Source organism: Sorex araneus, chromosome 3, assembly GCF_027595985.1.
Source record: "Sorex araneus isolate mSorAra2 chromosome 3, mSorAra2.pri, whole genome shotgun sequence".
In the NCBI taxonomy this organism is placed as follows: domain Eukaryota; kingdom Metazoa; phylum Chordata; class Mammalia; order Eulipotyphla; family Soricidae; genus Sorex; species Sorex araneus.
Window position 1 is genome coordinate 66,352,641 of NC_073304.1, and position 25,373 is coordinate 66,378,013.

General features: G+C 40.2%; 2 protein-coding genes across 10 annotated transcripts in view; one reads left to right on the forward strand and one right to left on the reverse strand.

Moving 5' to 3' along the window:
* The window catches only part of HECTD1 (HECT domain E3 ubiquitin protein ligase 1), a 98,237-nt gene extending 83,174 nt beyond the window's left edge, over nt 1-15,063 (forward strand). For all 9 annotated transcript variants that reach the window (XM_055130521.1, XM_055130524.1, XM_055130525.1 and 6 more), the window contains 15 exons: nt 434-590; nt 3,680-3,902; nt 4,404-4,458; nt 4,682-4,864; nt 5,457-5,664; nt 5,749-5,834; nt 6,031-6,158; nt 6,985-7,186; nt 9,346-9,483; nt 9,749-10,356; nt 12,022-12,100; nt 12,220-12,313; nt 13,118-13,268; nt 13,879-14,023; nt 14,108-15,063. In XM_055130521.1, coding sequence (XP_054986496.1) covers nt 434-590; nt 3,680-3,902; nt 4,404-4,458; nt 4,682-4,864; nt 5,457-5,664; nt 5,749-5,834; nt 6,031-6,158; nt 6,985-7,186; nt 9,346-9,483; nt 9,749-10,356; nt 12,022-12,100; nt 12,220-12,313; nt 13,118-13,268; nt 13,879-14,023; nt 14,108-14,245 — 2,595 coding nt within the window. In that variant the 3' untranslated portion in view covers nt 14,246-15,063. The remainder of the gene's footprint in view (nt 1-433; nt 591-3,679; nt 3,903-4,403; nt 4,459-4,681; nt 4,865-5,456; nt 5,665-5,748; nt 5,835-6,030; nt 6,159-6,984; nt 7,187-9,345; nt 9,484-9,748; nt 10,357-12,021; nt 12,101-12,219; nt 12,314-13,117; nt 13,269-13,878; nt 14,024-14,107) is intronic.
* A 2,420-nt stretch (nt 15,064-17,483) lies between these two features.
* The window catches only part of AP4S1 (adaptor related protein complex 4 subunit sigma 1), a 52,461-nt gene continuing 44,571 nt past the window's right edge, over nt 17,484-25,373 (reverse strand). The window contains exon 6 of the mRNA XM_055130536.1: nt 17,484-18,399. Within this exon, the coding sequence (XP_054986511.1) occupies nt 18,271-18,399 (129 nt within the window). The 3' untranslated portion in view covers nt 17,484-18,270. The remainder of the gene's footprint in view (nt 18,400-25,373) is intronic.

Consider the following 25,373-nt stretch of genomic DNA (forward strand, 5'->3'; position numbering starts at 1 on the left):
TTGGGACTGAAAATGTAGCTCAAGTTAGGTAGAGTACATGCCTTGCACTATAAGGCCATGGATTTAGTCCCTCGCACTCTGTTCCCCTGGCCCTTATCCTAATACTTACCAGGTTGGTCCCCACCCACAAGCTATCAAAGACAGAAAAGAAATCTGACTAAGAAAAGTCTGTTAGCTATAGAGAGTGTTTAACATACATAATTTTTGCAGTAATGGCAAGTTTGGGGTTGGTTTGTTTTGAGGCCACCCCTGGCAGTGCGCAGGGCTTACTTCCTCCTGGCCTGGCAGTGCTTGGGTGACCGTTATGGTGCCGGGGAACAAACAGGGATTGGCTGCATGCAAGGCAAGCATCTGCCTTAACTCCTGTACTATCTCTGTGGCTCCAGTAATGGAAAGCTTTATCTTTCAGTGTTTGTGTATGGAATTTTAATAGGAAGAAGAGGAATATGAAACAAAAGGAGGACGCCGGAGAACATGGGATGATGATTATGTGTTAAAGCGGCAGTTTTCTGCTTTGGTCCCTGCTTTTGATCCTAGACCTGGCCGTACAAATGTCCAGCAGACAACTGATCTAGAAATTCCACCCCCAGGTACAGTATGTTTTTAGTTTCTGTGATTTAATTTGAATAGATAACAAATTAAGAAAAATAAAGGATCCACTGGTTATGAATAAAAGTTTTCAGGAAAAGTGTTTCTCTCCCAAAACCTTAAAATTATGTAGATTTATTAAATTAATCTGCATAATTTGGGGGGGCTTTTTGGATCACACCAGCGTTGCTTAGGGGTTACTCCTAGCTCTGCACTCAGGAATCACTCCTAACAGTGCTCGGGGGGACCATATGGGATGCGGGGGCTCAAACCAAGGCCCGCTTTGTGCAAGGCAAATGCCCAACCTGCTGTGCTATCACCTCATTCCCAAAATCTGTACCTTCCCTTTCCTGCTTTGTGATAACCAGGGGTCACATGAGGTTTTGGCATTTGTGGAAGGCTTCATAATTGATTGCGGTGTTCAAAACACACTCTGGTTGCACTCCTTCCCAGGGGTTGCACAGTTACAGTGATCACTATTTGGATGTGGCATCAGGAATCACAAACGGCGGTGTCATAAAGGTCAGAAATGACTGTGCCACTGGTATTAGAGTTGACAGTGGGTCAGTACCAGGGATCAGACTTCCGCCTCAGCCTTGTGCTTAATGCTTGCAGAGCAGGTTTTCTTCCACTCTCTTTGGGCTCCCTACAGATTCACTTTAACCTTTTTTTTTCTTTGCTTTCTGGGTCACGCCCGCCAATGCACAGGGGCTACTCCTGGCTCTGCTCTCAGGAATTAACTCCTGGCAGTGCTCAGGGGACCATATGGGATGCTGAGAATCGAACCACAGTTGGCCCTGTGCAAGGCAAACACCCTACCTGCTGTGCTATCGCTCCAGCCCCCAGATTCACTTTAAATAAGCAAATGATAGTATTTTTTAAAAAGTGTTTATGTATGAGTAATTCTATATTGGGGAAGGGAGGACGGGCTACCCCTGATTGTGCCCAGGCCTTACTCCTGGTGGGGCTCAGGAGACCGTATGGGTTGCCAGGAATTGAACACTGGTTGACCACGTTCCTTACCCACTGTGCTCTTTCCAGCTTTATTGGAATACTTAAAGAGCAAGGTCTTGGGGCCGGAGCGATAGCACAGCGGGTAGGGCGTTTGCCTTGCACGAGGCCGACCCGGGTTCGATCCCCGGCATCCCATATGGTCCCCCAAGCACCGCCAGGAGTAATTCCTGAGTGCAGAGCCAGGAGTAACCCCTGAGCATCGCTGGGTGTGACCCAAAAAGCAAAAAAAAAAAAAAAAAGACTTAAGGCAATAAAATCTTTTAAAAAAAAAAAAAGAGCAAGGTCTTAATCAAAAGTGGTTAATTTATATTCTATTTTCTTTTTGAGGGGAAAGGCACACCCAGCAGTGCTCAGGGGCTGTTTCTGGCTCTGTACCAGGGATTCGAACCAGGGTGGGCTTAATCCCTATACTAGCTCTCCCCCATATTCTATTTTCTATTGGATCCAAATTGCCAAGGATTTTTTCTTTTTCTTTGGAAAAACTATATAATGGTTTTAAGTATGACTTCTGGAATTAGCTTGGGTGGAATTCAGATCTCTCACAAATCTATATTGGGTGTGGTAGGAACACTAGTTGCTCCCATCCCACAAGAAAGACTTGAAGTCCTTATCTGCTGAATCAGAAATAAGGCCTGACCGATGGTACATTTGTTAAGACACTTACCTTAAATGCAGCCAACGTGGATTTGATCCCTGGCATCCTATAGGGTCTCCCAGCCCCCCAAGAGTGATTCTTGAGTGCAGAGAAAGGAGTAAGCCTTGAACACCGCTGGGTGTGGCCTCAAAACAAAAAAAGAATCAGCAAATACTGTTCCTTTAATATAAGTGCTCAATGCCCTTGCCATGCCTGTGTTAGCACTTGCCATGCATGTATGAGATTCTGGGTTTGGTCCTCAGTACTAACAAAAAGAAAAAGAAGTTTACTTATGTTATATATGGAAGTGAGTATGCTTTGTGCTAAAAATTTCGGTGGTGAGGATAGCTATAGTTTGTATAAAAATGTTCCACTTTTCTTCAAAAAGTACAATCTATGCTTAGTTAAAATAGTAAAGATTTTCTGTTGTGCTCTTTGGAAGAATATTTCATATTTTTTGATAGAGTATATGTTAGAAGTCTAAAGGAATATTAGCACTGCTTTTGTATGTACTGATGACTACAATGTATTACATATATTGTCAGAAAATTTGAAATTGGGTTAGGGATTGTGACTCAACAGTAGAGCTAATGCCCTGCATTTGTGATTTGGATTACATTCCCAGCACTAGACATACAAACAAAGAAATAAAAAATTACCTTTAATGTCCAGTAGTATGTAGTTCAATTAAGGTACAATGGGATGTCATTTAATAGATAAAATGATTCCTTATCATGTTATGAGAAAAAGATTCCTGAGCTAATAACTAGAATATACCCTTAGATAAATCATGACGTAATTGTGTGTATTTGTATATGTTTACAATCTACTTACTCATTGTAAGGTTGACAGGCTATTCACCAGAATATGTGGTTTTATATGGATATAGAAGAACTAATTTCTGCTTTCTCTTTTATGAAAATGTCTCTATAATTAGCATGTTTTTCCTAATAAAAATGGAGTTCATGTCATTATACAAAAATAACCCTATTTTAGCATTCTGTCATCTTCATTTTTGGCAGTGCTGGTTCTCAAACTTGTACCTGATAGGTACAAGTATTCACAAGTTGAAAAGCTGAAAACAAACTATGTTGAATCCAGGAGAGAGTTACGGAGTTGAGATCATAATTTTTAAATTTTTATTTATATTTTTTGTTTTCGAGCCACACCTAGCATACACAAGGCTTACTCCTGCCTCTGCACTCAGGAATCACTCCTGGCAGTGCTCAGGGCACTATATGTGATGCCAGGGATTGAACCTGGGTTGGCTGAGTGCAAGGCAATTGCCTTACCCACAGTAGTTTCATCTGGCCCCAGTAATCGACATCTTTAGCTAATATATCACAGAAGAATGTGGATTTCATGTAACCCTGTATCCTAATACAGTCTCTTTCTGAACTATTTGTTATAATTCATTATTTTGCGTGTGTTCTACAATTTTAGGAACACCTCATTCAGAGCTCTTGGAAGAAGTTGAATGCACTCCATCGCCTCGTTTATCCCTCACTTTGAAAGTAACAGGTCTTGGAACAACTCGTGAAGTTGAATTACCTCTAACTAATTTCAGATCAACCATCTTTTACTATGTACAGAAATTGCTTCAGTTGTCTTGTAACGGCACTGTGAAATCAGACAAACTTAGGCGTATTTGGGAGCCAACATACACGTAAGAGATTTTAACTTAACACTTAAGTAAATATTTTCTTAGGAAGTATACTGTAGAAGCATTGCAACTCAATAATTTGGAATATAGGATCATTCCTTTTTCAGAAATACAGTTCTTTATTCTATTTTCCCTCATATATAACTATTTTTCTTATAAATTCTCTCTGAGTTAGTGCCTGGCAAGCTACCCCTGGTGTATTCAATATGCCAAAAAGGGTAACAATAGTAGGCTTCATTCCCCTGAACCTGAACGTGACAGGGACAAATGGAGACGTTATTGGCGCTCGCTCGAGCAAATCGATGAGCAATGGGGCAACAGTGATACAGTGAACAGTGATATTCTGTTTTCCCTCATATGTAAGAATATTTTTCTTATAAATTCTCCGAGTTAGTGTTTGCTGTTAATATGGCCAATGATCTCATAAATATATTTTTAAAGAATCCTATGAAAATAACCCTAAATGATTTTATGAATTAACTTGAATAATATTTTTATATCTAGAATCATGTACAGAGAAATGAAGGATTCTGACAAAGAAAAGGAAAGTGGAAAAATGGTAAGGTTTTTTTTTTTTTTAGAAGATCTGTTTTATGGCTACTTTGTTTTCTTTTTTAAAAAACTGGTTAAAACTAACGCTTTCAGTTAAACATTTGAAGAAAAAAAATATCATGGGATTCTTTAGGTTAAATGCATGGTCCTAACTAAAGCAACCTCATGTAGTGCATGTGAAGTAAATTTTATAGTAAGGAAAGGCCAACATTTGGTTTTTCCTGTTGTAGGGTTGTTGGTCTATTGAGCATGTGGAACAGTACCTTGGCACTGATGAATTACCAAAGAATGACTTGATAACCTACCTGCAGAAGAATGCAGACGCCGCTTTCCTGCGCCACTGGAAATTAACTGGCACTAATAAAAGTATTAGGAAAAACAGAAATTGTTCTCAGCTCATAGCTGCATATAAGGTATATTTTGGCATCAGAATAATATTTTGATTGGGAATGGCTTTGTGCTTTTGGGGGGGATGACAGCTTTTAAAGATTCTTCCAGAATTAAAGTTCATTGGGACAAACTAAAAAAATTAAAAAATTAAGTTAATCATCATTAATATGCCAGTGCTAAAGATTTCAAATATATGCTTTGTGAATTGGAACTGACTGTAATTCCAAATCTGTAGAATATAGTAGTTATTATGTTTGGGGATTTTATTTTGGTAAATTTAATTTTAGAACACATTGATTTTCCATTTTAATGATAATTGCTTTTAAAAGAAGATTATTTGAAAAATTAAAAACATTTTAATAAGTTTTATTTTTATTTAAACATGTGACAAACAGTAGAGTATCAGGCAACAGTGTTCTCAACTCCAGTCTCTCTGCCAGTGACCCCAGGTTCCCTCTCACCCCCAACCTTCCTCCTAGACAGATACGTTTTTTAGGTTTTTATTGTAGTTTGGGTACCATTTTTACACTAGTGTTGTAAAAGTAATTTTAATAGAACAATGTATTGTTTTTCTTGAAAATGTGATTGATGCAGGTTTGCACATTTTATCCACAGGATTTTTGTGAGCATGGGACAAAATCTGGGTTAAACCAGGGAGCCATATCTACTCTTCAAAGTAGTGATATTCTTAATTTGACAAAAGAACAACCTCAGGCCAAAGCAGGCAATGGACAGAATTCTTGTGGCGTAGAAGATGTCCTTCAGCTTCTACGTATTCTGTATATAGTAGCAAGTGACCCTTACTCAAGAATATCCCAAGAAGGTCAGTAAGAAATCTTATTTCATTTTTATGATATTTTTTAAAGTAAGTCAGTTTATATTTTTATTTATTTTGTTATTTTTACAGAAGGTGATGAACAGCTTCAGTTTACCTTTCCACCAGATGAATTCACTAGCAAAAAAATCACAACAAAAATTTTGCAGCAGATTGAGGTAATAGAATCAGATAGTTGGAATTATTCCCTGTCCTTTCTTTTCTTCCTCTCATGATCTTTTCTTCCCTCAGGTTTGCTGATTTGGACCAATGATCTCTTTGCATTCATTTCTTTACTTTCACTTAAGAACTGACATTTTTCTTTTTTTTTTTATCCAAATAATTGTCTTACAACAATGTTACTGTGATTTGCAGGAACCACTGGCACTGGCAAGTGGGGCTTTGCCAGATTGGTGTGAACAGTTAACCAGCAAGTGTCCTTTTCTCATACCATTTGAAACAAGACAGCTTTATTTCACATGTACAGCATTTGGTGCATCAAGGTAGGAAAAATAGAACCTTTATTTTAATCTCTAGACTGTATATATGTGTGTATTTATATATATATAAAGATACATTTGTGTTATATAAGCTCAGAATATGTAGCTATGCTTTTATGTATCAAGACTGATGGGAGTATATTTCCTTAGAGTTTGCAAGTTTATTTCTTCCGTGGTGCAGGGGGTGTTGGGCCATACCCAGCGATGGTCAGAGGTTGTTCCTGGGCCCTACGCTCAGGAATCACTCCTGGTGGTGCTTGGGAGATCATATAGGATACTGGGGGATCAAACCTGGCTGCAAGGCAAAGCATCCTTCACGCTGTACTATAGCTCTGGCCCCAAAACTACAAATCTAAACGTTTACTTCCAGTTGCACAATTGATCCCCAGTACCACATGATCCCAGGGGCACTTCTAATTATTGTACCCTCCTATTTTGTATTGCAACCACTGACCATGCTGGGGGATGGAGGGCATACAGTGCTAGCGACACAACAACTCTGGGCCTCAGGAATGTTAGACATGTTTTCTTAACCACTGAATCCTTGGCCCCTAAATAGTCTTAAATCTTTGAATTAAAATGCTAGTTTAGGGGCTGAAGCGATAGCACAGTGGGTTGGCTGTTTGCTTTGCACGCAGCAGACCCGGGTTCAATTCCCAGCATCCCACATGGTCCTCTGAACACTGCCAGGAGTAGTTCCTGAGTGCAGAGCCAGGAGCAACCCCTGTGCATCACCGGGTGTGACACAAAAAGCAAAAAAAAAAGAGCTAGTTTAATAGTATATTCAGTTGTTTTCTTGTGACTGCATAGATACTTTCTTCTATTTCAGAGCAATAGTGTGGCTACAAAACCGACGTGAAGCCACTGTGGAAAGAACAAGAACCACAAGTAGTGTAAGGCGAGATGATCCTGGAGAGTTTCGAGTTGGTCGTCTCAAGCATGAAAGAGTAAAAGTTCCACGTGGTGAATCACTGATGGAGTGGGCTGAGAATGTCATGCAAATACATGCAGATCGGAAATCAGTTCTTGAGGTACTCTAATATTAGACTTTTTAGTGTGCTGAAATGTCAGGGAAACCAATCAACTCTCAGCCTATATCCTCATTTGCATAAAACTGCATTGATACTAGTGAGAAATTTCTCTGCCCTTCTTGCAAAGGCCTTTATCTTTCATAAAAGGATGCCAGCTCACCTCCTCAGGTCAGGACCTCATAACTTAATAAGCTGCAGAGATAATCTTTTCTCAAGGTAGAAAAGGGTTTGGTCTATCTGAAGGATACTATCCATTTCTTAATAAAGCTTGACCCAAATAGTGGTGCTCACGGATTGGGGGAGGATATTCTTTTTGAAACTTTAAATTTTACCTTTCTATTTATCTGTGTATTAGGTACCTGCATTCTTGGAGTTAAAAAAAAAAAACCACTGATTTTTACTGGTTTTTTTGTTTGTTTTTTAATTAAAATTGTGCTTGGTATTATAGCATTGATTTGTACTAAGGCATGCTACTGCACATGACTGTTTATAGATATGTTTTTGTGGACGTGTTGATTATATCCTATACACATGTTATTGTATAAGAGACAGTTACACAGTTTCTTACACAGGTGGGAAATTCTTTCCTTATAAGTGTGAATCAGTTGGTGGTGGGGCCTTCCAAGCTGTATTTACGTGCCTTTAGGGACCATCCCTGATAATACTCAGCCAAATGGTAGGCAGGCTAATCCTAGGATAGGTTGCCATTTGGACTGTGGTGTCAGAAACCATCAGGGTCACCTCAGTGGTGTTCAGGAGCCCCCTGTCTAATGCTCATTGATGCTCGGTAGCCCAGTGGTACCAGGATTAAACGGGGCTTGAATGCATACCTTGCATACACCCTAACCTATGCTGTCTCCCTGCCCCCTGTTTTATTTGCCTTTAGGGTCACATAGTAAGCAACATAAATACTGATATATCTCTTAGAAGTAGGCAGAAAGACTTACTACTAACCATTTTCTTCCTCTTATTGTTTCTACCCATATTCTTATAATTGAGATTATCTTCAATCATTATTCATTTTTAAACTTTGCTCTTACATTCTTGTGAGCTGTTTCAGGCCATTTTTGGAAAACATAGAGTACTGTTTTTCGACTTTTTTATGCCAGCCCCTGTCCTGCATACTGGTCTATGTGTCAGCAGTTATAACCAGGGCAGTAAGCCAGTGTTTTTCAACCTTTCTACACCTGTGGGCCGGTGGTTGCCGACCACCAATCTGAAGAGAATCAGTAAAGCCCTTCAGAGTGTTTCCCTAAAACTTTGGGATAGGCCTCGAGATAGAGCACTTGTCTTGCATTATTTAGGCTCTGGGTTTTATCCCTGGCACTTCTTGGCCCCCAACAAAGGTTGGGTGTGGTCCCCACATATATATTAATATAATAACCAGCGGAGGCCATTGGATATATATCTGGTGGTGTTGGGGAGGTCCCTGCATAATTAACTGTATAACATACACCTTTGGTTTAAAAGATAAAAAACATGTTGCCAGAGTTGGGTTTTTGTTTTTGTTTGGCAGGGCAAGGGAGGGTTGTGCTATATATGGTGGTGCTCAGGATTTGCTCCTGGCTCTGTGCTCACTCAGAGTGGGGCTTAGCCAGGGATCAAGGGAGATCTGTCACATGCAAAGGCAAGCACCTGAACCCCTCTACTGTCTCTCTGTCTTGCCCCAAGAATTTGCAAACAAGCAACTGTATACAACAAATTTTTTTTTTTTAAGAAAAAAAAACCAGATAAGGGTCTGGAGCAGTGGTATGGTAGACAAGGCACTTGCCTGTACACAGCTGACCCAGGTTCAATCCCCACCATCTCATGTGGTTCCCTGAGCCTTCAAGAGTAATTCCCGAGTGCAGAGCAAACCTACAATAAAAGTTTTCAGGTTTATTGTCAGAAACAAATTCATGTGTAACCCATAGTATTTAGATAGCAGTAAGACTACACTAGAAATTCTCTTGCTAGAAAAAGGAATACGACTTCTCTGTTGTTTATGTTGCTGCTACATAAAGGGTTTTGCACAATTGAATAAGACAAATTTTAGCAAGAGTATTTTAAATTAAGTATTTATATTAAAATACTTTAATTAATTTAAATAAAATTAAGTATTTAAATTAAAATACTTTAAACTGCTTTTTCCCCAGTAAATACATTTGTTCATATTTCAGGTTGAATTTTTAGGAGAAGAAGGAACTGGCTTGGGACCCACTTTAGAGTTTTATGCTCTAGTGGCAGCAGAATTCCAAAGAACTGACTTGGGTGCTTGGCTTTGTGATGATAATTTTCCAGATGATGAATCTCGCCATGTAAGATATATTTCCCAGTTTGTAATGTGATGCAATTCTCCTTTTAGAAATTGTTATTCTCTTCAGAACATAAATTAGATATTCAGACTTTTGAATAATCTGATATTTAAAAATATTTCTAAAGGATAAAATTTAGTCACTGAAAACTATTTAATGAAGTATGTAAATAAAAATTCTAAGCTTGATAAATCGATGGGAGTGTTTATTAATATCTGTGTATCTTTTGTTTAACTCTATTTTCATCTCTCCCTCTTAAAAAATACAGGTGGATCTTGGAGGTGGATTGAAGCCTCCTGGATATTATGTACAGAGATCATGTGGACTGTTCACGGCACCGTTTCCACAAGATAGTGATGAGCTTGAAAGGATCACAAAACTCTTTCATTTCCTTGGAATTTTCTTGGCCAAATGCATTCAAGACAATAGACTTGTGGATTTACCTATTTCTAAACCTTTCTTTAAACTTATGTGTATGGGTGACATTAAAAGCAACATGAGCAAATTGATCTATGAATCACGAGGTGATAGAGACTTACACTGTACTGAGAGTCAGTCTGAAGCGTCTACAGAAGAAGGGCATGATTCACTCTCAGTAGGAAGCTTTGAAGAGGATTCAAAATCAGAGTTTATTCTAGATCCTCCCAAACCAAAGCCTCCTGCTTGGTTTAACGGAATTTTAACTTGGGAAGACTTTGAACTCGTAAACCCACATAGAGCCAGATTTTTAAAAGAAATTAAAGACCTTGCTATCAAGAGGCGACAGATTTTAAGCAACAAAGGACTTTCTGAAGATGAGAAGAACACGAAATTACAGGAACTCGTGTTGAAGAACCCATCAGGTTCTGGGCCTCCACTTAGCATAGAGGATTTAGGGTAAGCTTCATATGTACATTCTTCAACTTTCCCATCCATTTATGGATAAACTCTGCTTCTTTGTCTCACTAATTTTCAATATCTGAGCATATAGTATATAAAGAATAATAATGGGATCTAAGGAATATTGATTACTGGGGCTAATATGGTATATAGGAAGTTTGCCTTGCATGCTGTCTACTTGGATTCGATTCCTAGCACCCTGAGCTCCTTCCTGGAGTGATACCTGAGTAAGCCCTGAGCACTGTGAAATGTAGTGCTTACACACACACACACACACACACACACACACACACACACTGAGAGAAATAAGCCCTGAGCACTGTGAAATGTAGTGCTTCCTCTCTCTCTCTCTCCCTCTCTCCCTCTCTCTCTCTCTCTCTCACACACACACACACAGAGAAATGGTGAATATTGATTTTTAAATCTTTGCTTTGTTATTATGAATAACTTTCCAAGTGGGACCAGAGATGACATGTGGCTTATTAAATGTGATAAGAGTATATTGAAATCTGGGGTCTGGGGATGTAGCCAATTGGCAGAACACATATCTCATGTGTCCGAGGCCTGTTTTTAATCCCTAGCACCAAAAAAGAAAAATTCAAAATCAGAAATATTTTGACAAATTTATTAGCTAATCAGTGAGTGTAGCTCACTTGGTAACACTTAAAGCTGTTTGTATGTAAGCCTTATCCCCAACGATTGCATTGATTAATTCAGGCACTGCAGACTCTTAGAAATTCCATTAGTTTGTGTTGTGTGCATGTACTTGTTATGTATATATATGCAAACAAATATACATAACTTGATGTTTCAGACTAATCTCATGTTGACTGCAAGGCTAGTTTAACATCCTTCACCCACTTCTTCCCTCCCTTCTGTTAATAGTGTTAAGAATTTGTTCGATGAATTGCTCTATATCAAGGTTTGATGGGGAAGCAACACAGTATGTGAATAATTATTCATTAATTTAATGTGTATATTTAAGGCAGAAGTAAAATATGGAATGGTGACATTATCATACAATCTTCACAAAGTCAGGTTTAGTAACAGTTGGCCTAATAGTTTTTGTGCAAAAAGGATTGTATTAACATTTAATCTTGTTCATGGAATTTTGTTTTTACAAAATTGAGCTGGTGAGCCAGAGAGACAGTACAGCATATAGCCAGCCTGGTTTTAGTTTCGATCGCTGGCATCCCATACGGTCCCTTGAGCCCACCAGGAGTGATTCCTGAGTGCAGAGCCAGGAATACATTGCTTGGTGTACCTTGCATCCACAAAAGCACTGGGGGGGCTGGAGCGATAGCACAGCGGGTAGGGCGTTTGCCTTGCACACGGCCAACCCGGGTTCAAATCTCAGCATCCCATATGGTTCCCCAAGCACTGCCAGGAGTAATTCCTGAGTGAAGAGCCAGGAGTAACCCCTGTGCATCACTGGGTGTGACCCAAACCTCCTATGATTTCCCAAGCCCTGCACGAGTTTGAGCGCCTCCTGAGCGCATAGTTCGGAATCAACCTTAGCACTGCCAGGTGTGGCACCAGAAACAAAAATGTTAATAACAGTAATCTTGTGGAGGGTCAGTTTTATGGTTTTGACAGTGGTATAATAAAATCTATCACTGAAAGCAATTGAATGTTGATCTAATTATTTTTCTGTCTTCCTAGTTTAAATTTCCAGTTTTGCCCTTCCTCAAGAATATATGGTTTTACAGCAGTGGATCTTAAACCAAGTGGTGAAGATGAGGTAAAAATTTAGCTTTTAATATAGTTGCTTAAGTTTAGAAATGCCCTCTTAATGAGTCTAGTTGTATTCCAGGGACTCTTGAATTCTTAGCAGTAAGTTTGTTGCCAATTTTTTTGCAGATGATAACAATGGATAATGCAGAAGAATATGTGGATTTAATGTTTGACTTTTGTATGCATACGGGTATTCAGAAACAGATGGAAGCTTTTAGAGGTAATTTTTTGTTTTTCTCTTGGGGCCACCTGTGGTGGTACACAGGGGCTATTTTTACTCTGTGCTTGGGAGTTGCTTCTGGCGGTTCTTAGGGACTGTATGTTTTCAAAGTCAGAATTACTAAGTCATGTAAGTTCTTCAGGTGGAGGTGCGGGCAAAGCCTATTACACTGTCACTCAATATTTTTGAGAGAGGACAAAGTTTTGGCTACCTTGTCCAGACAACACAGAAAGATGATTGGGTAATTGTTAGATTTGGGCTACTAATGATAGTAATTGAGTATGCTCTCTGATCACATTTGTGATATTAGACAGAGATTATGTACCAAAAAAGACTCTAGCCTGCTGGGGCCAGAGAAATGGAAAAGTGGGTAAGACACTTGCGTTGCACACGACTAACCCTGATTCAATCCCAGATACATATGGTCCTCTAAGCACTGTAAGGTGTTGCCCAACCACTTTGCACATCCCCCCAAAACATCCTAGCAGCGGGCTGGATATAGCAAAGGGGTTTAAGGTGCTTAGTTTACATGTAACTAACCGTGGTTTGATTGCTGCCACCAATATGGGTGCCCCTGAGCAATTCAAAGAGTGACCCCCAGAACACAAGGCCAGGAGTAGCCCCTGCACAGCTTTGGGTATGTCAACTCCCACCCAAAACAAACAAAAGCCTAGCAAAGTTTTAATTTCAGGCTTTTATGTGAATATTTTACTCATTTTCTGTCTAATTGCTATTGGGTATTTTTCCTTGAAATTAATAACTTTAGAAACTAAATTTAATTTTTTTTCTTTGTATATAATATAGATGGGTTCAATAAAGTTTTTCCAATGGAGAAATTAAGTTCCTTCAGCCATGAAGAAGTCCAGATGATTCTTTGTGGAAATCAGTCACCATCATGGGCAGCAGAGGATATTATCAATTATACTGAACCCAAGTTGGGTTATACTCGTGACAGGTATGTGTTGATATTTTTTAGATAATTAAATTGCTTATATCCCCAGCTCAATAGTAGGTTCTCTTAAGAACTCTTGGGGTTCAGGGGAGGAGAGGTTTCGCCAACACCCAGTTGTGCTTGGGGGTCACTTCTACTGTTGTTTCGTTGTCTAAACTTGGGGTTCCTACACACAAGGCATGTGCTCGGCCCATTAAGCTATCTACCCAGCCCCTATATCCCTAGTACTTTGTCTCTATATCCATTACTACTTTAGTTATTGCCATTTATAAGTACAAAGTCATCTTTAGAGGATTTTTTTTTAATAGCTGTATCAGCTCATTTCCTGATTACCCAGTAGTTGTTTTTCTGTCATATGGTTGTTGGCTTATTTTAATTAGTACTAACTTCTAAAGTTGTGATTGTCGTTTTCATTAAAATCAGATATTCCGGGGACTGTAGCAGTATTATGTGGGAAGGCGTTAGCTGTCATGTGGCCAAACTAATTTCTATCTCCTGTACCGTAGCAGGAGTGATCTCTGAATAAGACTCAGCCTAAAGCACCATCACTTATTGCCCTAAAACCAAAAAAAAATCAGATTTTGAATCAGAGTAATTGTGTTTCTTCTTTTAGCCCTGGTTTCCTGAGGTTCGTGAGGGTTTTGTGTGGCATGTCCTCAGATGAAAGGAAAGCATTCCTGCAGTTTACCACTGGTTGCTCAACTCTGCCCCCAGGTGGACTGGCCAACCTACACCCCAGGCTCACGGTTGTACGCAAGGTACAGACTCTTTAGCTGATGGGGAACTTGCTTGTTTCGGAGTGGAAGGAAATACGTCTTTCATATATTCATTTTTCCGTGTAGGTTGACGCCACTGATGCCAGCTACCCGTCAGTGAATACGTGTGTGCATTATCTCAAGTTGCCTGAGTATTCTTCTGAGGAGATAATGAGAGAGCGCCTTTTAGCTGCTACGATGGAGAAAGGGTTTCATCTCAATTGAGTTTTGACGTGCAATGAGAGAGACATCAGAGACTTTTAAATACTAGTGAAGCCTCTTGTGTTTGTGTGCAGAGAAGTACATGATTCTCCACGCTAATGACACCTGCCTTTTTTTCCACCATTAAGGCTTTAAGAACATGTGGAGTAAGTTTGTTAGCTGCTAATGACAAAACAAAACCCTTTAACTACCCAGCCAGCAAGTATATAGCACAGAACACTATGTGTTGCTACAAGGGCTTATGTGACTGGAATAAGGTGGTCCTACTTGACTGTTCCAAAGAGCAGCTTCTCAGATCTTCAGTGTTCACTGGTAAATTTCTAACAGTGCATTTGTGTAAAGTTTGTCATTTCATACTTCATACACTACAGTTGCCATCACTGATCCCTGTTTTGCTGGCTTTTAAGCTACTTGGTCAAAAAATCCTACTTCCTTAAAACATAGTTAATGAGCATCTCAAGCTTTTTCTTTTCCTTTTTATTGATGCCTGCACTATCAGAGTATTCTAGTGTTCTCTTTTGTTTGGAATATAATCATGCACAACCTTTTTATTTCTTTGAGGTGGGAGTATATTTTTATTTCCTAAATGCCATACTATAAAGATCAAATTCTTAAGTGTGTATGTGCAGCTCAAAAATAAAGATATATCGGGGGGAGGGGAACACTGGTCTAGGTGCAAGGCACACTTAAAGCAAGTTTTACTTTTGGTTGTATTTTCTTTGTATATTATAAACATTTATTTAACTTGTTGCAGTTTGAAGTAAAAAATTTCCAAAATGTATGCTCAACAATAATCATTAAAATGTTTGCAGCGTACAAAACTGTGTCATGTGACTTTTACTGCAACTATTAAGCCTAATAGCTTAACCAGACAATCTTCATTTTGAGTTATTGAGACTTGGTGTTTTGTAATTACAACATGAAGAAATTATTTTTCTATAGTAAATGTGCTTATTATACATATATAATAATACTAGGAAAATATATGTTTGCATGTTTGTGATCAAATGCTGTTTTCATTTAAAAATTTTTCAGGTAAAATGGCCATATTATTTCTGTTAGCCTTTTTAACATCATCTGCTACTTAACCTTTTATCTGCAAGGGTGTTTAGGCCTGAATTCCAAGAATGATTTTTGAATTTTGTGCTACTTGAAGAAGGCACTCTACTCCCATTTTCCATGTTTCTATTTGTTCACATCTGTGTATACAGATGAAAGAAATGTTACATATTACAAGGCCTGATTTACCCAAATAGTTTTTTTAGTGATGAAAAGCATTGTTGAAATTGCCCATTATTTTCCTGTTTAAGGGTATATACCCTTAGTATGTTAAAAAAGATTGTCTTTCACTTGAGTATTTGAACACTATTTTTATTCTCTGCATGAGAACATTGTGATTATGCTGAGGCAGCATTGAAACAGTTTATCTTACTCAGTTCTCTTTGAGAATAAAAATTTAGTGTAGCATCAGTATTTCAAAATGTATTTAAATACTACGCTTTAATACGATGTCGGTGGTGAATGTCTCAGATTCACAAGTGCATAACTAAAACTCTACAGTAGTGTTAGAATTAAAGTCTAATGTAGGCAGCACTAGACAACTTTTCACCCAGACTAGACTAGCTCTGAGGTCAACAGACTCATTTTATGAACCTATGACTATGGTCTCCCCATTTTATGAACCATAAGAAAACATACTGTAAATTTTTCAAGTGATTTTTAAAAAACTTCATGATGTGAAATTATATGGAATTCAGATTTCAGTATCCAAAAATTTTTACTAGCATCAGCCATGTTCATTCGTTGATGTTACCTATAGCTGTTTTGGTTCTACAGTGATTAAAACTTAATAATTACTACAGCAAAGACAATACTATTAGCCCACAAGCCCAAACTAATTTCCTATATGGCCAGAAACAGTTTACCAAATCATGGTCTAGCAGTTATGCCTCAACAGGTAAAATTGATGAGTGTTATAAAAAGAAAAATACCAGTAACTTCTTGAAGTGTCAGGAATTTTCCTGTAGGAGGAAAGATCAAGGACAAGGTAAAGCTGACCAATCTGAGACTGCAACTACTTGAATAGTAATCCTGAAGTGAGATGGTATAACTGGAGAACAGTCACATTATAGTTCACTTGTATGAGTCAAATGTTCCATGAAACCATAAGATCTGCTTAATACAATAGGTTTCGAATATTTCTCCCCTATAGTTTCTACCTAGTATTTTTTTTTTTTGGTTATTCTCTAAAGGTATTAAAATCTGTGCCAAGATGTTATTCCAGTGCTATTTTGGTGTGACCCCAATATTAATTTTATTCACTCCCTTGTTACTTCTGGTGTACCAGTTTTAGCAGTTACCTGAATGTGCTACTGATTAAGTGCCTACCAACTAGGACAGTGTTTCCCTACTGAACTGTCTCATAAAGACCTCCAAAGTACTTTGATCAAGGCTGGGCTTTCCCTGGACCCAGGCTACCCACTGCAAGGATGCATCTATAATTTGTATATACAAATCACTCACTGTTCAATAAGTCACAAGTGTTTCTCCTGCCCTCCTGAATTAATTCAGAGCAACTTAAATTTTGATTCCAGTGATCGTCTGGGTCTTTATAGATGTAGAGTTTGAACTGTGTTAAGTATATTTTTAGAAAGGATAAAGAACTAGAGAGTACATATAGTATCAAATGAACTGTTGATGTTCATATAATGTCCACTTTAGTCTTTTTTTTTTAAGACCACATAATGTGGTAGATGAATGAACTCTTGGAATTCTATATGAATGCAGAATGTGCCAGTATTTGAAGAACTGTCTATTTTTCTTCAGTGCCTAGAACAGTTCTGTTTTATGTGACTGAGAAGTATATAGAAACATTTTAGGGGCTGGAGAGATATGCAGGGGACTCCTGCCTTGTTTGCAGTGGGCTTAGGTTTAGTCCTTGGGCCCCCCATATGGTCCCACAAGCCCTACTAGAAATGACCTTTGAGTCAGGGGTAAGTCTTGAGTACTGATGGGAATAGCCCCAAACAAAATAATAGTGTCATAAAACCCTGGTTCCATTAGTACCTCCGACATATGTGTGAACCCTGACTTTTCTACTTAATTTTTAATAGAAAAAATTAAAAATGAAATGTAAATTAACTATAAATATTTTAAATTATTCTCTAGAGTTAATTATGATAGCCTTATAACTGCTCAGTGCTCACAGAGTGACATTAGGCATTTCAAAGTTGCAAGTAATACTCAGAATTCTGCAATTTTAAATATATAAGACAGTAAAGCTTCTACTTTGTAAGGGAAAATGTATCATTTAGAAAATACTGTTAAAAGTGCCATATATGTTGAAGTCAGTTTTTAAATTTTTATTGTGTGTGACAGAACTACACATTTATGTTCTTATTCAGGCCACTTCTCTTGAACTTAAATCCACAAAGGAAAACAGAGTCCTCCAAAATGCCTCAAAACTCAATAAAGTATAAACAAGCAGGGGAGCACATACGCTGTCTGAGCCCATGTACTGCTTGTGCCTGTGTGCCCGAGCACATGCGGTGTGCTCCCGCATTGCCCGCATCTCCCCCTCCTGAGATGTGTACTTTTATGCTTTCCTATCTAATGCTGGGGTGTGTGTTGGGGCAATCTCCACCCTTGGAGAAGCCCATGTTTTCTCTTGAGCGCGGTACTCCGTCTCTTACTGTTCACTCTTTCCCACTTTCTCTTCCTACTCCCTTCAAAGATCCTCCAAATAAAATCTGTTTTACTTCAAAAACTAAAAAAAGCAGGGGGAAAAAAACTTAGGGTTAGAAAACACAATCTGAGTTTGGAGAAAATTTTTCTTTGGACATCATACTTGAAAATAGTTTTATTTTTCATTTAGGAATTGGGAAGAACACCATTTAACTTGTCTTCAGACAGATACTCTTATTTTGCAGTATGTGATCCTCCGGATTCTTCTGGGCTAAGACATAAGAAGTATTCCATGGTGTTTCATCTTCCTCCTGTAGGTCACTGTTTGGTAGAGCCTTTGATTTTCAACTTTCTGACATCTTATCAAGAATCAGTAGAGGAGCAAGAATTCTTGCCCGATTAGTTTCCACAATGCAGCCATTTAACACCATCTCATCCAAAATGATATGTACTTTATCTAAATTAAACATTATCTAAGTTCACATTAAGGAAATTTCAGAGTTATAAGATATTGTTACCATTCAATAAGATACTTGACTTGGTCTAGAATTTTTCCATTGGGAGGGTTGGGAGGGGTTGCTTTTTGGGTCACACTTAGCAATGTTCAGGGGTTACTCCTGGTTCTGCATTTGGGAATTATTTCTGGTGGTGCTCAGGTGACCATATGGGATGTTAGGTCAGCTCTGTGCAAGGCAAATGCCCTACCCACCATCGCTCTGCCCCCGCCCCCAGCATAATATTTAGCATACAATTTTCGTTTTCTTTTTTTTTTTTTTTTTTACACACTTAGTTTACTTTTGTTAAGATGACTGGGCAGTGGGCACAGAAGTGGAACAGCTGGAAGAAGGGAATTCTGTGAAGAGCTGGAGAAAAAAAGCAGGTTAATAACTGGAGTGATAACACAGCTGGGAGGGCGTCTGCCTTGCATGCGGCAGACCCGGGTTCGATTCCCAGCATCCCATATGGTCCCCGCCCCCCCAGCACCGCCAGGAGTAATTCCTGTGTGCAGAGCCAGGAGTAACCTCTGTGCATTGCCGGGTGTGACCCAAAAACCAAAAAAAAATAAAAAAGGTATGACCGGACTTCAAGAATAATGCCTCCCCAGATAATAGAATATTGGGGCCAGAGTGATAGTATAGAGGTAAGATGTTTGCCTTGCACGTGGCAGACTAGGTTCAATCACTGGCACCACATAAGGTCCACTGAGCCCCAGCAAGAGTGATCACAGATGGGTGTTGCCCATAAACGGCCCCTTCTCCCCAAAAAAGGATAATGGAATTGTTATGGCAACAGTTGACTTCAGAATCTTCCAGGTACTGCTTGGATGTTTTACATTCATGTTCCGGTCTCTCTACAGTTCCCATATACTTTTTATTTTTGGGGTCACACCCAGCAATGCACAAGGGTTAGTCCTGGCTCTGCACTCAGGAATTACTCCTGGCGGTGCTTGGGGAACCATATGGGATGCTGGGAATCGAATCCAGGCCACCTGCATGCAAGGCAAACGCCCTACCCACTGTACTTTTGCTCCAACCCCTCTCATATACATATTAAAGGAGCAAGAATTCTTGCCCACTTAGTTTCTGCAGTGCAGCCATTTTTTATCATCTCATCCAAAATGATATGTGCTGTCATTTAATTAACAGGCTCAAAGCCATATCTGAGGTGACAAGGGTAGTAACTGCCATGAGTTTGGGTGGGTGCCCTACTCTGGGCCTTCTTCCAGAGGTGCCTGAGGCTATGGACGCCACCCACCTTTACCCTTCAAACCTGGGAGATCTCCCAATCAAGATGCCTTTATAACCTTGTACTTTAAGTTAACCTTCAGACAAGCTGAAGAAGAAATAACCATAAGGAGAAATAATGGAGAAGACATGCTGACTCAATTTCCAAACATAACTCCTGAATTTATAAATGGGTAGCTCTTAAAATACTCATTTGCACATTAAGGATCCAATTTAGAACTGATATTGGTGGGCCGGGAGACAGGTGTGAGGGCTCCGCATTTGGGAGGCCCACGCTCCATCGCTGGCGCTGCATGGTCCCCCAGCACTGAACTCAGAGTAACCCAAAAGCCAGAAAAAGAAGGAAAAAAAAACCTGATACTCTTGTGGCCAGGCATATAGCTCATTGGTATGGCACTTGGACTCGCATTTATGAATTCCGTGCCCAGCACTACAAAAATAAATCACAAAGTTACATGGTATGAAAGAAGAAAATATCTGTTAGAATACAATGTCCAGCTAGGCAATCTAGCCAAAATCTCCCCAGAACTCTCAAGATAAAGTTGCATCACTTTTTTTTTTCTTTTTGGGTCACATCTGGCAATGCACAGGGGTTACTCCTGGCTCTGCACTCAGGAATTACTCCTGGCGGTGCTCAGGGGACCACATGGGATACTGGGGATCGAACCTGGGTCAGCCGCATGCAAGGCAAATGCCCTACCCTCTGTGCTATCGCTCCAGCCCCAGTTGCATCACTCTTATGAAGATAGGAGAGCTGAAAAGAGAGGATGACAGTAGTTCAAATGTTTATGAATTCTACATTTTTTAATACCTTGAGTTTCCATATCTACTTAAAGGGTACAATCATGGGTCTGCTGGAAAAACACCAGCAGCTGTGGCACCCAGGGGCTCTCAGAAGCAGGAATGCATGCTGCCTCCCAGCACTGCTCCAGGACAAATACTGCGGGTAGACGCAGAGCCTGCTGAGCACTATCTGGGAGAACCTACCACCTCTTCCCCCCCCACCCCCCGCCAAAGAAAAAAAACCATACAGCTTAGACTTTTTCCAGTAACCATTAAACAAGTGATTAAAGAAGGGAGTTTATAATAGCAAATCTACGTGAGTTGTTAGCATCTTACTTTTTATCAATTCCAGACATTCAAGCCTGTACTGTGTTTGCTTTAGTGAAGTACATATATTGAGAATGAGTCAATAGAGCAAATGACTTTTAAATTTCTATTAGGCTTTGTGTTAGTACCTCATTAAGCTCTGTGCAAATAGTCCTTCATCAGGATAAACTGTTTTATAGGAGCCCTGGGGAACTGTCCTTATGTGGCCCAGAAAACAAAAAAAAAATCTTGACTCTGATATACCTATTAATGTCTTCCAATTATATAGATGATTGCTTTGTCCATAGCCAGATAGGGGCTGGAATAGCAGGTCCTTGACTCAGTCCTGCCCACCAGACCCAGAAGCCAGAACAGAGGGAATGGTGACTTTCTACAGGTGATGCGAGGAAAAACCACCTGCTCAATCCTCTGTTACATTGACTAAGGTTAATGAAGGAAAAGCTAAAATGCCTTTGAAAATGATAGCCAAGATGGTTTGGTTTTGGGGACACAACTTGCTGTCGTGGACAATATTGGATGCCAGGGATCAAACCCGATTGGGTCAGGTGCATGCAAGGCAAGTGCCTTACCCGCTGTACTAGCTCTTTGGTCCCCAAGATGATTTCTTTAAGATATTTGGGAACATCACTTTAATCTATCCTGTTCTAAATGGTTCAGAGATCAAACAACTCTAAACAGACTATCTTTGGCTACTAGTGGATAATCTGCAAGTCAGATGTCATCTTGAGCAAGTGGCCAGTTTAGAAATTGACATTAGGATCTCATCAACTTCTAATAGCCTCACATAGCAAGAACAAGGCCTGTTAGCAAGTCTGAATTTCCCAGCATCTTGGAAACACGATTTGCTCAGCCAGGTCCTTCTTTATTGTTTATGCATGACTGCCTGTCTGTCTGGGTATCTGGTTCAAACCCTTAATAATCATGTAGTTTTCTGGCACTATATAGGGAAACCACCAAATTCAACACGAGGCAAATTCCTGGATGCTGATTTCCTCCCGGAATCATGTGATGCCTTGAAAATAAGAATCCAGTTGTTCATATCTTGATTTGGTTTATGAGTAACTGGTGAAGCCAAGAGGAATGGCATGCAGGCTCTAGGCCAAATGAGTAAGGACCAAAAAAATATCCTGTATGCTAAGCCCCATGACAAGAGACAAACACTTTAACCCCAACATTTGCATGCTAGGAAGTAAAAGGCCTAGGCAGCTGGTTGTTTAGTGTACCGAGAGTGACTATTCCCTTTGGGTCCAACACCTTCAGGCTATACTGGAAGTCACTGGTATTAAGATTCTTTGTTGGGCCAGAGCAATAGTACAGTGGGTAGGGTGGCTGCCTTGCATGTGGCTGACCCGAGTTCAATCCCCAGCATCCCATATAGTCCCCCAAGCACTGCCAGGAGTAATTCCTGAGCACAGAGCCAGGAATAACCCCTGAGCATTGCTGGGTATGACTGAAAAAGCAAAAAAAAAAAAATTCTTTGTTTTGGGGTCATACACGGGGACATTCAGGGCTTACTCCTGGCTCAGTGCTCAGAGCTCACTCGTGATGGGGCTTGGAACCATATGTAGTGCCAGTGCCAGAAATCAAAGGGGTCATCTATATGCAAGGAAGCACCTTAATTCACCTCTGTGCTTTCTCTCTGGCCCCTGACTTAAAGATTCATAAAACTATTTGTTTCCCCATGGTAGAAGCTGGGTCATCCAGTCTTCCAAAGAACAGGTGTGTTAAAAGCTCCACATTCTCCCACCCTGAAACCCAGGAGCTTTCCTGAGTTTCTGTGCAGAGTGGACCAGAACTGAACATCATAGGACCCCAGTAATATTAGTGCCACTTGAAATAATGTTAATAAATTCAAACAGCACCCCTAAAGCAACCCCAGGGTAGAATCCAGCCTAGAAATGAACATTTCCAACACTTACTTTTAGTTTCTAAATCCCCTTTCTGGTACCAGAGAGAGTGCTCATGTATATGCTTATGCTTTTTTGTTTTTTGGGTCACACCGGGTGATGCACAGAGGTTACTCCTGGCTCATGCACTCAGGAATTACTCCTGGCGGTGCTCGGGGGACCATATGGGATGCTGGGAATCGAACCCGGGGTTGGCCACGTGCAAGGCAAATGCCCTATCTGCTGTGCTATCACTCCAGCCCAAGTACATGCTTTTTACAGCGTATAAGGGCAGGGTTCAATTTCCAGCACTGCATGGTCCCCCAAGTTATATCCCCCCCTACCCGGACACAGAACTGGGAGTTGCTCCTGCTGCCCCAGGGTGTGACATTAAAAAGTAGATTGCTCATCTTGGTTTCTGTCCTTTTGAAGGTCCTAACTTGACCAGAGAGTGCTCAAAGGGCTGAGTGTGTGCTCTGCATTCAGAATCTGAAGGTTCCACCCCCAGCACTGCATGGTCTCTGAGCACCCTCAGGAGTCAATCTCCACACCCCAAGCACCAAACTGGTAGTACCTCCTGTGCAGCACCAAGTGAAACCTCCCAAACAAAAAAGATTTTAGCCAACTCCAAAAGGTCTTATAAGCTGTCACCTACACAAAACCAGTCCTAAGGCTCTCTACTAACAAAAACACCTTTCTGGGGGTCAGGGAGACAGTGCCAAGGGCTAGAATGCAGCTTTGCACGAAGGAGGCCTGGGTTCCATCCTTCACACCACATAGGCTCTTGATCATTGCACAGAGTAGCCCCTGAACAAGCCAAATGTATCCCCCCGCCCCCAAATCTCTGGGGCCAGGAAGAGTCCAGAAGGTAAAGCACTTGCCTTGCTTGAAGCTGATCCCAGCTAGCTCCCCAGCACCATGTCTGGTTCCCCAAGCACTGCAAAGCACTGAACACACGAATCACGAATCACGAAATCCCGTTAATCATCGATTTCTCGAGCAGGCTCAGTAACCTCTCCATTCGTCCTTTCCCTGAGATCTTACAAGTCTCTCTTGACTGGCCCTCCCAAAGATGTCACACTGGAGGCTCTTTCAGGGTCAGGGGAATGAGATCCAGCTTGTTACTGGATTTAGCATATGAATACACCATGGGAAGCTTGCAAGGCTGTCCTGTGTGGGCAGGAAACTCTCAGAAGCTTGCCAGTTTCTCCCAGAGGGAGAAGTAGGCTACAAGATATCACAAAGCCAGAAAAAGCCAGAGTCAAACAGGCCCCCAAAACACCACCCACTCCCCTCAAAAAAAAAAAATCCCATATATCTCTGGTAAAAAGAGAAGAAAATTTATACATGACCTTTATGACGATTATGTTTGTGTTCATCACAGAGTTGAATATATCTTGCTATTAAACATTGGTTTGTTTATGTAACTATCTTAGAAAATAGCAAATACTTCTGATGAAAGCATGATAGCTTAAATGTGTGTGTGTCCTCTGGGGACAAAATAAACCCTAGTTAATTTTTTTTTAAATACAATGAACAGGAAATTCTATATTCTCTATCCTAGTTTAGTAAGTATATATCCTATATCCTAGAATACATTCTATATTCTAGTTAAGCAAAATGTTGGGTTTTTGTTTTATTTTTTGTAATGTACTGGAGGAGACTTGATTCTAATTCTATTTGCCATTAAATTAGATAAGCTATCAAGGGTTATTGCCTTTGCATTCTCACCGAAAATCAAATACTGCAGTACAGCGTACTCATCATGAAGACTGCATTATCCCTGACATACTCTCCCGTAACAGTCTTCTATTCACTTTCTTGACTTAGAATTGCCTCTTGTTAATTAGGCGTCCAAAAAAAAAAGATCTGACTTTTTTTTTCTTCTGATAGGTTTTCCTCAAAGATCCTTCCATTCATACTGAGTAGCACCTTGTGCATGGTCCTCCAAGCACTGCTGGGAACTGTCCTGAGTACAGAGCCAGGAACAGACACTGAGCACTGCTGGGTATGTGCCCCATGTCCCCTCTAAAAAGGGAAAATGAAAGGTTTTTTTTTTTTTCAAGTCATATTCAACAATACTCAGGAGTTACTCCTGGCTATGCTCTCAGAAATTACTCCTGGCAGGCTTGGGAGACACACACCCTCCCGCGGGCATATATTTTTCACATGGGACCATATGAAATGCGGGAGATTGAACCTGGGTAAATCACATGCAAGGCAAGCCCCATACAAGTACTTTTGCTCCAGCCCCAAGGTGAGATTTTAACCTGATGACTGTGGAGGTTTCTTCCAGCTCAAAAGTACTTAATCCTTTGCCTTTAAGGAGAGGGGAGCTAGTTTTCTCTTTCCTAGTACTACCAAATTTTCCTGAAGTCACATCTATGCCTTGAAAAAAAAAAAATCCTTTCACGGGGGCTGGAGTGATAGCACAGCGGGTAGGGCGTTTGCCTTGCACGCGGCCGACCCGGGTTCGATTCCCAGCATCCCATATGGTCCCCTGAGCACCGCCAGGGGTAATTCCTGAGTGCAGAGCCAGGAGTGACCCTTGTGCATCGACAGGTGTGACCCAAAAAGCAAAAAAAAAAAAAATCCTTTCACAATGATTTGATCATTGCACCTGAGAGAACACTCAGAAAATTTCAGTTCAGGAGCACAGCGGGTAGGGTGTTTGCCTTGCATGCGGCCAACCCGGGTTTGATTCCC